Source organism: Bos taurus, chromosome 2, assembly GCF_002263795.3.
Source record: "Bos taurus isolate L1 Dominette 01449 registration number 42190680 breed Hereford chromosome 2, ARS-UCD2.0, whole genome shotgun sequence".
Classification (NCBI taxonomy): Eukaryota; Metazoa; Chordata; class Mammalia; order Artiodactyla; family Bovidae; genus Bos; species Bos taurus.
The window spans coordinates 62354174-62369740 of NC_037329.1; the positions used below are offsets into that span (position 1 = coordinate 62354174).

Consider the following 15567-nt stretch of genomic DNA (forward strand, 5'->3'; position numbering starts at 1 on the left):
TAGCGCTGAAACAACTGGACATTTATCTGGCAAAAAACCCCCACAAATCTCACAAAATCTCAAAGATCTCACTTTTAACAAAAATTAATTTTAAGTAATCATATCCCTAAATGTCAAATGCAAAGCTTTAAAAATTCTGGAAAGTAACAGGAGAAAAGCTAGGTGACTTGTTTAGCAATGAGTTTTTAGATATAACACCAAAAGATGATCCATGAAAGAAAAAATTAAGTTGGATTTTATTAAAATTAAAGACTTATGCTCTGTGAAAGACAGTTAAGAGAGTGAAAGTACAAGGAAAATGGCTTTGCAAAACACTTTCTAATAAAGGACTTGTGTTCCAAATTGCAAATAACTCTTAAAGCTCAATAAGAAAACAAAGAACCCAATTTTAAAATGGGCAAAGGGGGGGGCTCTTCCCTGGTGGTCCAGTGGTTAAGACTCTGTACTTCCAATGCAGGAGGACATGAGTGCCATTTCTCATCAGGGAACTAGGATCCCACATGCTAAGTGGCCAAAAAAAAAAATAAAGGGAGCAAAGGATCTGAACAGATACTTCACAAAGAAGTGATACAGATGGCAAATAAACATTTGAAAAGATGTTAAACATCATTTAAGGGCATTCTTAGTAGTAGTTTGCAATTTTAAAAGACTGGAAGCATGACCATTCATGATTTGAGAATTGAATAGTTTGATATATCTATACAATGAAATACTAGTCCCCTATTAAAAAGAAGGGATCAAAGTGCTGAAAGAAGAAAAGCTGCCAATCAAGAATATCAGAAAAGCTGTCCTTAAGAGTTGAAGGAGAGAGTTTTCCAGACGAGCAAAAGTTAATGGAGTTCATCCCCACTAGACTGGCCTTACAGGAAATGTTAAAAGGACTTCTTTAAGCTGAAACAAAACAGTGTTAATTGGCTGCAGGAAAACATATTAGAGGATAAATATCACTGGTAAGTTATGTAGGAAAAATCAGAATAAAGTTGTAAAGGTGATAAGTTAATTACTTTCAAAGTTTGAAGATTAAAAGACAAAGTAGTAAAAATAACTATAACTACAAAAACTTAAGAGACACGCAAGATAAAAAGATGTAAATTGTGATATCAAAAACATACAACATTGGTGGGGAAGGGAATATAAATATAGAGTTTTATAATGCGTCCAAATTGAAGTTAGCTTGCTTGCTAAGTCACTTCAGTCATATCCAACTCTTTGTGACCCTGTGGACCAGACCGGAGCCCTCCAGGCTCCTGTGTCCATGGGATTCTCCATGCAAGAATACTAGAGTGGGTTGCTAACACGCCCTCCTCCAGAGGATCTTCCCAACCTAGTGATTGAACCCACATCTTTTAACTCTCTTGCGTTTGCAGGTGGGTTCTTTACCGCTAGCGCCATCTGGGAAGCCCTAAGTTAGCTTCAGTTCAGTTCAGTTCAGTCGCTCAGTCGTGTCCAACTCTTTACGACCCCATGGATCACAGCACGCCAGGCCTCCCTGTCCATCACCAACTCCCAGAGTTTACCCAAACTCATGTCCATCAAGTCGGTGATGCCATCCAACCATCTCATCCTCTGTCGTCCCCTTCTCCTCCTGCCCCCAATCCCTCCCAGCATCAGGGTCTTTTCCGATGAGTCAACTCTTCACATGAGGTGGCCCAAGTATTAGAGTTTCAGCTTCTGCATCAGTCCTTCCAATGAACACCCAGGACTGATCTCCTTTAGGATGGACTGGTTGGATCTTCTTTCAGTCCAAGGGGCCCTCAAGAGTCTTCTCCAACACCGCAGTTCAAAAGCATCAATTCTTTGGCACTCAGCTTTCTTCACAGTCCAACTCTCACATCCATACATGACCACTGGAAAAACCATAGCCTTGACTAGACAGACCTTTATTGGCAAAGTAATGTCTCTGCTTTTCAATATGCTATCTAGGTTGGTCATAACTTTCCTTCCAAGGAGTAAGTGTCTTTTAATTTCATGGCTGCAATCACCATCTGCAGTGATTTTGGAGCCCCAAAAAATAAAGTCTGACACTGTTTCCACTGTTTCCCCATCTATTTCCCATGAACTGATGGGACCAGATGGCCATGATCTTCGTTTTCTGAATGTTGAGCTTTAAGCCAACTTTTTCACTCTCCTCTTTCACTTTCATCAAGAGGCTTTTTAGTTCCTCTTCACTTTCTGCCATAGGGTGGTGTCATCTGCATATCTGAGGTTATTGATATTTCTCCCAGCAATCTTGATTCCAGCTTGTGCTTCTTCCAGCCCAGCGTTTCTCATGATGTACTCTGCATATAAGTTAAATAAGCAGGATGACAATATACAGCCTTGACGTACTCCTTTTCCTATTTGGAACCAGTCTGTTGTTCCATGTCCAGTTCTAACTATTGCTTCCTGACCTGCATAAAGGTTTCTCAAGAGGCAGGTCAGGTGGTCTGGTATTCCCATCTCTTTCAGAATTTTCCACAGCTTATTGTGATCCACACAGTCAAAGGCTTTGGCATAGTCAGTACTTGTATAATTATAGATTACCTTTACGAAAATACACATATACAGACAACAGATAAAATTGGCTCCCTCTGGGTGACATACATTGAATTTAATGCTTTTGAACTCTTCTACCATGTTTGTGGATTGACTTATAAAAAATGAACTTAAAAATTTTTATTAGGTATCTGATAAAAGTGAGCAGTGTTTTATATTCAGAAATGGAAACTTCTATTCACTTTTGTTCAATTTTGTTTCGGAAAAAGCCTCAGAATCGTTGTAAGCTAAACAAATATGAAGTTGGTATTTATTTTAATTAAATTCATCTTAAATAATTGAATATATATATTTTAAATGGAAGTATAGTTGATTTTTTTGGAGAAGGAAATGGCAACCCACTCCAGTGTTCTTGCCTGGAAAGTCCCAGGGATGGGGGAGCCTGGTGGGCTGCCATCTATGGGGTCTCACAGAGTCAGACATGACTGAAGCGACTTAGCAGCAGCAGCAGCATAGTTGATTTATGATATCAACTATAGTTGATTAGTTGGTTAGTTGATTAGTTTCAAGTGTCCATCACAGTGATTCAGCTATATATTGGGTTGGCCAAAATATTTGTTCAGATTTTCCCATAAGATGTTATGGAAAAACCTGAACAAACTTTGGTCTACCCAATTACATTTAAATAAATATTTATTTATGTTTGTAGGTATTTATTTTGGGCCTCCCCGGTGAAGAGTGTGCCTGCCAATGCAGGAGACGAGGGTTTGATCCCTGGGTCAGGAAGATCTTCTGGAGAAGGGCATGGCAACCCACTCCAGTATTCTTGCCTGGGAAATCACATGGACAGAGGAGACTGGTGGGCTACAGTCCATGGGGCTGCAAAGGAGTCCTAAGTAAAATATGATGTTGCAACTAAACAACAACATTTTATTTATATATAATACTTTATTTATATATTCATCTTCATATTAATTTCCCTTATAGGGTATTACAAAATATTGAATATAGTTTCCTGTGCTATACAGTAGGTCCTTGTTGGTTATCTGTTTAGTATACAGTAGGAGAAGGAAAGGGCAACCCACTCCAGTGTTCTTGCCTGGAGAATCCCAGGGACGGGGGAGCCTGGTGGGCTGCCATCTATGGGATCGCACAGAGTAGACACGACTGAAGTGACTTAGCAGCAGCAGCAGCAGCAGCAGCAGCAGCAGCAGCAGTGTGTATGTGTCAATCCTGATCTCCCAGTCTATCCCTCTCCCCTTTGGTAACCATAAGTTTGTTTTCTATGTCTGTGAGTTTCTGTTTTGTAAATTCATTTGTATCATTCTTTTCGATGAATATAGGTGTAAGTTTTCTGGTTGGGTAATAAATATTGGGTTGAATTAGAACAGGCTTCCTTTTTAGGGGAGGTAGAAAATTTGGAGAAGGGTCCAGTCCAAGGAAGAGAAATACTTGGATGACTATGAAGAGTTGTCCTTTGGAATCTGATGGTGGTGGGATTTTTTTCCCCCTATGGCTGTGTTTTGGCAAAGTACGTATACTAGATAAGAAGGGAGAGAAAAGCCTAAAAGGGGGATTTTCTTGGAGAGATTTTTGAGATTTTGGGTGTGATAAGTGCCGTGTTAGGGCCAGAAGGGTCTTTTCAAATTTCAACTAGTTATATCCTTGTTGCAGTCCTTTAATGGACTGGAACCTGGTGGTCCAGAGTCAACGATAAGAAAGTGAAAGAAGGAAAGAGGCTAATATTCCCTGGGTTATGCAGAAAACCAATAAAACCCTAGGACAGGGCTTGTACCATTCACATAGGCACAGGGCACCCTCTCAAGAGGTCTTCAGAGGTCTTGAAAGCTTGGGCAGGAAAATGAGCTCGGCAGGCTTCCACACTCCAGAGAATCAGTCAGAAAGAGAGGGAGAGAAAAAGAAAGAAAGAAAGAAGGACACAGGGACCCAAGTCTCTAGTGGGACAAAGGTCCTTTATTGAACTCTGTGTGAGTATATATAGCTCATTACAAGGTAGCTTCTTCAGATAAACATCAAAAGACCAGACTTTACAGGTTACCAAGGAAACAAGGAGTAACAGAGGCCATAAAGCCAAAAGACATCCATATCAAAAGAGGGTTGTAAATCATCCCTTTCACCATATGGAAAAGCTAATGAAGGAAATCCTATGCAAGCATCCCATCTCTTTGATCTCAGTCCTGGGAGCGGCTTGCCGCTCCACTCGTTCCTGACAGGAACTGGTAAGGAACAGAGGGCTCAAGAGAGACAGGAAACAGCACACAGGAATCCTACTGTTAAACATTCCCTGACATATCCTAATTAAAAACCTCACAGCCTTTTGATAGATCAAATTCCTCAAACCAGTGTGTGGACCCATGTGATCTTGTCTCTTTGTACCAAGAATGTCTTGCTTTCTCACCTGCAGCCCCAGTGGTATCCCTTCCTGCTGTGTTCTCTCCTGCCACAAGGCTTTCATCTATGCTCTTCTCTCTGTGCTCTTCCCTTTCCTCTTTGCCTCTTTTCCTTTTAGCTGTTGTCTGCTCTTCAGAATCCAGCTGAAGCAACAGTTCTGAAAATTCTCTCCCCAACTCTAATGGCTCATGTCCCGTATTTTAAGCTTTATATATACTATGTGTGGAGAAGGCAATGGCACCCCACTCCAGTACTCTTGCCTGGAAAATCCCATGGACAGAGGAGCCTGGTAGGCTGCAGTCCATGGGGTCGCTGAGGGTTGGACACAGCTGAGCGACTTCACTTTCCCTTTTTACTTTCATGCATTGGAGAAGGAAATGGCAACCCACTCCAGTGTTCTTGCCTGGAGAATCCCAGGGACGGGGGAGCCTGGTGGGCTACTGTCTATGGGGTCGCACAGAGTCGGACACGACTGAAGCGACTTAGTGTAGTAGTATACACTATGTGTGTCTCCTTCCTAGCTCTTGTCACAGTAGCAATTTTACATCAATTTGTTGCTTGTTTGATACCTGTCTCCCTAACTAGATTATAAGCGCAGCTGAGGGCAGGAACCATGTTTGTTTTTACTTACATTATCCCAGCACCTAGTGTACATGGTGCACCCTCAGTAAATACTGTTGGATGCAAATTAATTAGGTCATCATTTCTGCTCTCAAGGAAGTTCCAGTCTAGTGGGAAGATAGCAATTGCAATTCAAATTGAGAAGTGTCTGCTATTAGCAATATCAGTACAACTTTTAAAAGGGGAAAATACTGATTAATGACATCTCAAAGCCTAGAAACCATCATTCTAGGTCCTGAGGAATTTTAAAGAGTACTAGAGAAAGAGCAATGCTATCAGATACATACTTGGAAAATTTTTTCTGGCCATAGGGTGGAAGGTGGATTATGCCAGACTAAGCCAAGAAGCAGGAATATACATAAGAGATAATATCAATAATCTTGATGAGAGTTGAGGACCTGAATCTAGTTGGAAGCATTAGGGAAGACAGAATAGATAAGTGAAAGATATAAAGATGGCAGAATCTATCAGACTTAATGTCAGGTTTGATATGGGTGAAGGAGAAAATTTAAGTGACTGGGTGATGCCATTGATCAGAATTGGGACTATAGGAAGTGGAATTATTTTGAGATAAAGGGATTGAGTTATACTGAGAGCATATGATTCTGCCCCCAAGTACTAAGTACCAATGTATTGAAAAGATTTTTTAAAAACTTTAGTTTTGGCTGCCCTTGGTCTTTGTTGTTGTGCGTGGGCTTTCTCTAGTTGTGGCGAGCGGGGGCTACTCTGCTGCGGTGCATGGGCTTCTCATGCGGTGACTTCTCTTGTTGCGGAGCACGGGCTCTAAGGTGCAAGGGCTTCAGTAGTTGTGACTCGTGGGCTTAGTTGCTCCGAAGCACTGAGATCTTTCCAGACTAGGGATCCAACCTGTGTCCCCTGCATTGCAAGGCAGATTCTTAGCCCCTGTACCACCAAAGAAGCCCAGTACCATAATAATTTATATTTTTTCTTTTTTAATGCCTAAAGCTATTAGGCCTTCTTGAAACATTGTCTCCCCCTTACTTCTGAATACATTTTTTCTGGTTTTCTTCCTACCTCACTGAGCACTACTTAGTTTCCAGTGCTGGTGAATCATAGTAATTAGTCTTGGGTTCTTTTGGTTCTCTGCTTTACATTTTCTCCTGGTGATTTCATCCAGTCTCATTTCTTTAAATACTTTCTATACACTGATGCCCTCTTCCCAACTTCCCTCTTTAACTCCCCAAAATAGTGTACCTAACTGCTTATGGACATTCCTACTTAAATGTTTAAGACACATCTGAAATATAGTAAGTCCAACGGCAGAGCTATTGATTCTCTTTCTTCCCAAACCTGTTTTTGTCAGTCTTCCTCACAATGGTAAAATAAATCAACCCAGATGCTCAAGTGAAAAAAACTAGGAGTCAAGGCATCTGTCTAAAGTATGGATGAGTTTAATAGCCTTCGCTACATTACAGAGGATAAATGTCCCCAGAATTATTGCACAGAAAGGACATCATTAGAAAGCCCTTCTTTATATTTGGATTAAAGAGGAAGTTTCTCATCTTTTCTGGTGTCTGCATAGTTTTACCTTATCTTGGAGTTAAATCTTTGATCAAATCTATGTTGGAGTTACCCTTATGTGTGATATCACAAATGAACCTGATTTTATTGCAGCATTATTTGTAATTGCAAAATATTGGAAATTACATATAATGTCCAAATGTAGGAGACTGAACAAACTATGGTCTGAACACACACAGACACCTGGGAATCAGCCTTAATTTTTTTCTTTCCCATTTGCCCTTGTCCTCACATTTATCAAGTGCTGTTGCTTCTCCCTACAACCCCATGTCACTGTCCCTGTTCTACTACTCTTGCCCAAGTCACCATCATTTCTTGACACCTTAAAATAATTCTCCACAGAGCTGTTAATGTGTTTTTTAAAAACATTAGACAGAGCATGTCACAAACCTATTTTTAAAACTCCATTGGCTTACTAAAATACTTAATATGAACATCTAAACTCTCAACCACAGCTTACTTATCTGGCCAGCTTTTCAGCTTCATCCCTGTTTCTCCCTTGCTCACAAGCTCTGCCCCAGCTCTTTTCTGCCTCAGAGCCTTTGCTGCTCTAGCCCTTCCCCAGAAGGCTCTTCTCCATGGCCATTTCTTTCTGTTACTCAAGTCTTAGTTCAAAGTCCTCTTTAAACAGGTGTGCCCTGGCCCTACAACTTAATGTTTTATTTCCCATCCTTCCCCGAGTCATTCTATACATCTTCTTGTTTTAATTCTGCATAATGTTTATCAGTATAAGAAAAGTTTCCTCCCTCCCTCCTTTCCTTCCCTCCCTTCTTCTCCCCTCTTGCTCTCCATTTCTCCTTTCTTTGTCCTCCCTCCTTTATTTATTTATAGTTTATTACCCTACAGGTTGTAGGTTTCATCAGAGAACAGATTTTATCCTTTTTGTTAACTTTCTATGTCCCCAGTGTGTGGAACTGCCTTACAACCCTGGCATATCACATAAATACTCTATGAATATGAATATACCCCAAATCTATTTAAACTATGTATTTATCTATATATCTGTTAAAATTACATTGAATGAGATGATCAGGTTACTTTTCATAATAAAGCAGTCCTCAAACACTATGTTAAAAGTGCTCAAATACAGAATATTTAAAAAGAAACAAGACATCTTCCCCCAAAGAATGGGGAAGTAAAAAATAATAACATATGCTTCATGTTGCTGTTTGACTCAACTTTTTCTTTTAAAGCAGATTGGAGTAACAAGCAATGTGTTGGGTGGGTAAAGTCTTAGAAAGCAACAGGAGGAGCAAGAAAGAGATGGGAGTTATAGACTAAAATAAAATAATAGGATGAGTGTAGTTTAGCAAAGATTAAATCAGTACAAATTACATGTCATACTCAACTCTTGACTAATAGGAGGGAAAAGAAGTATGAATGAATCAAGAGGATGGGACTTCCCTGGTGGTCCAGTGGTTAAGACTGTGTTTCCACTGCACGGGGCAAGCATGGATTCAACCCCTTGTCAGGGAACTAAGATCCCCCATGCCACGATGAGGCCAAAAAACCCCACACAAAAACAAAAAGCCAGAAAACCACAATTAAAGCAAGCGGGTAATTTTGAAAAATTACGTTTTAGAATTCAGCCAGAGGTACATGAACCACAGATGTTCATCACCCCTCCCAGAACCAAGTTCATCTTCAGCAGACCAGGTGGAATGAATAGAAATGCAGTGAGTATAACAGGCTACCCTGGTATTGCCCTGCTCAACCTCCACAGCTTGCTTTACACAGTCTCCTCAGTATTTCAAATGGAAAGAGTTTCTGGTAAAAGTAAATTACATACTGAAACTTTTCTCCAGAATAGGTAAGTTCTTATTCATATGGAAACTATGTTCCCATTGTTTTGCCTTCCTATTTACCATCTTCCAACTCTTAACATGCCTTATTCATCTTTATAGACTCATCTCGAGTTCCAGCTTCTGTGAAGATGTGCCCAAAGTTGGAATCAAGTGAATTTTTCTTAACTGAAATTCTGTGACATGCATGTTTTATTGCTTAGTAATTATTCCATAAACATGTATTTTGCCCCCTTAATTGGGCTGTAAGTTCCTAGAGATTATGGAAAATGTGTATTTTTTTTTTTTTTTTTTGGACTCTAAAGCATTCCCGGCCCACTTCTGAGCTAATGGAAGGTATTTAAAGTGAATAAAAACAGGTTATTTGGGACCTATTAACAAATATTTGCTCAAAGTAGAGAACCTACATGAATCCTCTAGGATGAATCTGTTATTTTTTTCATATGAATCATTAATGGCATTTGCTTTTTATTTCTGCCATTAATTTTAAAGTCTGTCAGAAAATAATTTTTGATTTGCACATGAAATAATGTACTTTTCAGAATAAAAACATGAGAATCATTTTTGTTATGAATGGTTTAGGGTATTTGGATATATTCTATTTCTGGATAAAAGAGTTCAAAATAGGATTTCAATAATGCATATGTGATACGTATTTAAAAGCAAAAGTAAAATGTCTTCTTGAAATTTGCCTTTGTAGCAAATTCAGTCATTCAAATTGTTTCCTTTCAAGCCCCAAAAATTCTAGGGCATTGCCAGCTTTGAGTTTATCCTGAAAAAGAAAAGAAAAGGTTTTACTTTAAAGCATTATTTAATGGCTGTTTTAAAGCTTATTAACTGTCTTCAGGTTTTTAAAAACTCAGTTCCCCAATGTGAGAGAAGAATAATAGGTGTTTAAACAATGATCTCTTGACCCATGTTTTGCCGCACTATTTTAAAAATTATATTCATATATTTGTATTGAACAATACTTTAAAAGCAAAAATATGAATGGTGGGTGGTATATTTATGCTTTAATTATTTTCTCTACTTCTCAAATATGTTGACAATCATAGACAAAACATGGTAGAGGTTTTAAATTTTTGAACATGTAAACAATGTATTATTTACATTATAGCTAATGTAGAAAATGTATAATTTTATGTTTTTTTATAGTAGCAGTTTCTAATGAAATATTTCTGCAAATGCATTTTATATTAAATAGTAAGTACAGTGATAAGTTTAAGCATATTATAAACAGAATTATGGTATGACCCAACAATTCCACTCCTAAATATACCCAAAAGAATTTTTTAAAGTATCAATCAGATACTTGAAAGGGAACGTTCGTAATAGTACTATGCATAGCAGCTGAAAGAAACAGCACAAGTATACATCAACAGATGAGTAGGCTTTTAAATGTGGTATACACATAAATGGAATATTCAGCCCCCAAAAGAATTTTCTTTTTTTCTTTCAGTTTTATTGATATATGATTAATATACAACACTGTATAAGTTTAAGATGTACAACAAATTATCCTTCAATTAAAAAATAAATTTAAAAAATTATGACAATAAAGTTTTAAAAATAAAATAACATAAAAGCAAAAAAAAAAGTACAACATAATGATCTGACTTATATACATCATGAAATGAATACCATAGTAAGTTTAGTGGATATCCATCATCTCATATGGACACAACATTAAAGAAATAGAAAAAATATTTTTTCTCTTGGGATAAGAGTCTTAGTATTTAGTCTTTTAATAACTTTCATATGTAACATATAGCAGTGTTAATTATATTTATCCTGTTGTATGTTACAGTCCTGGTGGCTCAGTGGTAGAGAATTCACCTGTCAATATAGAAGATACGGGTTCGATCCCTGGATTTGGAAGAGCCACTGAAGAAGGAAATGGCAACCCACTCTGTATTCTTGCCTGGGAAATCCCATGGGCAGAGGAGCCTGGTGGGCTGCAGTACATGAGGTCACAAAAGAGTCGGACACGACTGAATGACTGAGCATAAGAAGATTAAAATCCTAGTACTTATTTATCTTGTAACTGGAAATTTGTACCTTTTGACTGCCTTCTCTAATTCCCCCTTTGTCCCTCTATTTGAAATCTAAGTTTGAAATTTGGTTGTAGGAGGAGGGGAGGAGACTTTCAACAGGGAAAACCCTCCTAGGAAAATGACTTCTTTGGTAACCTCTACAGGACCCTCCAATGAGTTTTAAGAATTACTTGGAGTCAAATACAGAGAAAAGGTACAGCTTAGGTACCACTACTTTCTCCGTATATGTGTTGTCCTTTCACATGACCCTGAATAAGAGTCTCAGAATATTGTACAAATATGTACATTGATAAATTTCACATGAGAATGCCAAGTTTTTTTTCACCTTCTCCCCAGCTATAGATTAGATCTGCTCCACAGAAAAAGCTCCTGTGATTTGAGAGTTAACTTTGTGATACCCTAATTGATATAGGTCTAGCTTGCAAAGGACAGGCATGCAGCTGAGGGTGGAAGGAAACATGTATGGGGTTGCGTAACATCCATACCATTAGTGTGTATCTGTGTATCATGACCATGTCAGGGTTCTCACATAGGCTTGCAGAGTGGGTAATGTGAAGCAAGGACCTCTTACTTGGGGTTCTTCTGTGATTCACCCTGGGTCATCCTTCTCTAAAGGAAGACTTCAGAAATAATGGCTGCTGCTCTGAAAAACTATTTGCTTTACTTTTTAAAATACGTTGCTACCAAGTATCCTTTGAAGGTGATACATTTTGGTGTATTGGATAGAGACCTGATCCTGGAGTTAGGAGATTTGGAGTTGAGTTCATGTGCTATAATCTAGCAATTATATCCCTTTGGCAAATCACTTAACACCCAAGTCTTGATTTCCTCCTGTGCATCTACCTGGTGGAATGCATTTGCCTATCTCCCAGTGGTGTTGTGCTCATCAAATGGGTTTATTTATTTCATTAAAAATTTTTTTAGTGAAATTTTACCTTCATGTGGCTCAAAATTCAAAAGATATGAAATGTACGTTTCCTTTTACTAGTACTGCCCAACCACTACTTTTTCTTCCCAGACTTATCAGTTTCTTATCTGTTCTTCCAGAGATATTTTATTCATATATAAGCAAATTCTTATATGTAGGTTTATAAATTTTTTTCACAAATGGATAGTGTGCTATTTACAAATGAAAGTATGTGCATTTTTGTACCTTTCTTAATATATCTTAGAAATTGATTTTTAATACTTTTTAATGGCTATACTAACTCGATGGACATGAGTTTGAGTGAACTCCAGGAGTTGGTGATGGACAGGGAGGCCTGGCGTGCTGCGATTCATGGGGTTGCAAAGAGTCGGACACAACTGAGTGACTGAACTGAACTGAACTGAACTGAATGGCTATATAGACTCCATTGTATAGACATACTGTTATTTATTTAACTATTCCCCTTGTTTTTAGTCTTTATTACAATGTTATGATGAGTAACATGTAACGTTACAGAATATCATGTATTTATGACTGCATAAAATTTTTATTCAAGATTTTCTGAAAACTTGAAAGTGGTAGACATATAAAATTAAATAACAAAAGGCATATAATAGTAATTATTATTATTCCATTAAAGTCTTAATCAGGATATTTGACGTGGAGTTTGAGCAAACTCTGGGAGACAGTGAAGGGCAGGGAGGCCTGGCATGCTGCAGTCCATGGGTCGCAGAGTCGGACACGGCTGCAACTGAACAACAACAACAGGAGCTTGGGGTAGTCTGGTTTTAGTTTATTTTCATTCATGTTATAGGGAGTTTTTCATTTTCACCTTTTGATATAAAAAGTAGAGAAAATCCTAGTATTGCTTTCTACTTTAATAAGTGTATATTTAACAATTATATGAAGGCTTACCTCATAGCTCAGTCGGTAAAGAATTTGCCTGCAGTGCAGGAGACCTGGGTTAATTTCCTGGGTTGGGAAGATCCCCTGGAGAAGGAAATGGCAACCCATTCCAGTATTCTTGCCTGGAGAATCCCATGGACAGAGGAGCTTGGAGGGTTACAGTCCATGGGGTTGCAGCAGTAGGACACAACTTAGTGACTAAACCACCACCACCACCGCTGCTGCTGCTGCTAAGTCGCTTCAGTCGTGTCCGACTCTGTGCGACCCAATGGATGGCAGCCCACCAGGCTCCCCCACCCCTCGGATTCGCCAGGCAAACCACCACTACCATTTAACAATTTAGGATTTTTATTTCCTTAAGGTGGTTAAGTGCCAGAGGAGACACTTCCTGTTTAAAGCAGTCTGAGGTTTCCCAGTTAATAACTTGCAACTAGTATATATCAAAATGTACTCTTCTTGGCATCTGTTAATGTGCTTCAAGCTGTCTAAGAAGATGTGATGAGCTGTATCCCTAACAATTAGAGTAGAGAATTAGAGATGAAGATAACTTTTGGATCCTAGTTTAGAAGAAAGTCAAGTCTCATACAAAAGGGTTATGACAGACTTTTGTAAAAATTTTTAAGAATTTACATCTCCCTGTGTTTTCATTTTGGCATCCCTGTCCCCTAGTGGTGAAGTCTTAGGAAGAACTTGTTTCGTTGGGAGCATGTGTGGAATGGGATTTGCATGCTCAGTCACTCAGTTGGTCTGATTCTTGTCTCCTTTGTCTCCTGCATTGGCAGGTGGATTCTTTACCACTGTAGGATGGGATAGTCAAAGTGTTAGTTGCTCAGTCATGTCTGACTCTTTGCAACTCCATGGATCGTAGCCTGCTAGGCTCCTCCATCCATGGAATTCTCCAGACAAGAATGCTGGAGTGGGTAGACATTTCCTTCTTCAGAGGTTCTTCCTGACCCAGGGATCAAACCAGCATTTAAGGTGGGCTCTTTACTGTCTGAGCCACCAGAGAAGCCCATGGGATGTGAAGGGGATGGCAAAGGAGAGGAAATCTGGAGACACAGTGCCTCATTTTAAGCTCATGTTGTTTCAGGAACCTAAGGGGCAGAATAGGAAGTGTCAGCATTAAGACACAGTTAGCTACCCTAAAAGTCAAATGCTGAAAGAAAAACAAAATCCAGTTGCTTGAGGGTTCTGCATCCTTGAGTCCTGTTAATCAAGACTTGAGTCTAAATATCCAAATTACTAGAATCATTACAACTTTGGAGATTGGTAGATATGTAATAGAAACATGTTTTCTTATTCATCTAACATGCACATCTAAATATATTATTAAATATGCTTCTTTACAGTTTTCTTTCTTGTCTTTATGAATTTCGTTGTACTAGGTTGACTTTTAGCTTTTTAACTTTCCTTTGCTCTTTAATAGATCAGCCGTTTCTAAAGATCAAGTAACAGTTCTAGGAATACTGCTGCTGGTGCTAAGTCACTTTAGTCGTGTCCGACTCTGTGCGACCCCATAGACGGGAGCCCACCAGGCTTCCCCGTCTCTGGGATTCTCCAGGCAAGAACACTGGAGTGGGTTACCATTTCCTTCTCCAATGTAGCAAAGTGAAAAGTGAAAGTGAAGTCGCTCAGTCGTGTCCAATCCTCAGCGACCCCATGGACTGCAGCCTATCAGGCTCCTCCGTCCATGGGATTTTCCAAGCAAGAGTACTGGAGTGGGGTGCCATTGTGAATACTAAGTGCAACAATTTCTCTGTCCTTTGCTATCCCATATCAAAGTGCTCTGAAACCAAACACAGTTAGATCAGGGAGATTCAGGAATAAGATCATGAAGTAAAAGGCACATACCTTGGTTTCTGCATCAAATTCTCCCATTGATTCTATCAGTTTCCCAGGTTCCAACTCACCTAGTGGGAAGGGGTAATCAGTTCCCAAAATGACTTTATCCTAAAAAAGGAACAAATTTATCCCTACTTTGTTAAAGCATCAAAGAACCTCTTATAAACTTAATTGTATTTACAAACACTCCTATGGTAAAATAACAAAATTTCCCCTGATTAATGGAAGCAAACTGATTTGAAGTTTTAGGATTTAACGGCTTCAAATAGTATTCTGACATTTTGTCCAGCAGGTGGCGATATTAGGTCTCTTAAAACTGCAAATAAACCTCTATCCTCCCTTGTTTTTTCTAAGGAACTGAATTGCAGAACACTCAAATCTAAGAAGCAGGCATTTGTTTAATAAAACATGCTAATGTCTTCAGATGAAATTAGTGATTCTATATTTCTTAAAATGATGCATTGCAATTGACTCCACAATTTTTGAAAATATACTAGAGTTAGAAAGGAAAACGTAAAAAACTAACAACTGGATGAAATGAATGAAAAGAAAACAAACAAAAACTAACCAGTTCCCCCCCACCCCCACAAACAATTACTATCTCTGTAAACTAGATTGTGTTTTTCAATGATGTAGCTTTGAAGTTCTATTTGACACTTTGTATGATAAAGCACACAGGCTTGTCTGTCTACAAATACATAAAGCAGTATGTCAAATAGTGTGCTAAAATCTAGATTGTTCTGGTCAACAAAACAGAAATGGGGACAGGGAGGGCTCAAGATGGCAGAATAGGAAGATCCCAAGTTCACCCCCATCACACCTGAATTACACTACTGAACAGGGCAACTATCTCTGAGAATGACCTGAAGGCTAGTAGAAAAGACATAAAGAACCACAACCTGACAGGTAGGAGGGTGGAGACACTGGCTGTCAGGACTCACATTCTTGGCATGGTGACTCACAAGCAGGAGGAAAACCAGCTGTG

General features: G+C 38.9%; 1 protein-coding gene across 5 annotated transcripts in view; it reads right to left on the reverse strand.

Annotated features, from left to right (window-relative positions):
* Positions 1–6904: 6904 nt before the first annotated feature.
* Positions 6905–15567, reverse strand: part of ACMSD (aminocarboxymuconate semialdehyde decarboxylase) — a 63481-nt gene continuing 54818 nt past the window's right edge. Inside the window, exons 9-10 of one of the 5 annotated variants that reach the window (XM_059874321.1) lie at positions 14592–14650; positions 6905–9624 (exon numbers count right to left, since the gene is read on the reverse strand). In XM_059874321.1, the coding sequence (XP_059730304.1) occupies positions 14627–14650 (24 nt within the window). In that variant the 3' untranslated portion in view covers positions 6905–9624; positions 14592–14626. Of the gene's footprint in view, positions 9625–14591; positions 14691–15567 lie in introns of those variants that run through there. The other 4 variants (XM_015475773.3, NM_001075694.1, XM_015475769.3 and 1 more) reach the window with 4 other exon arrangements.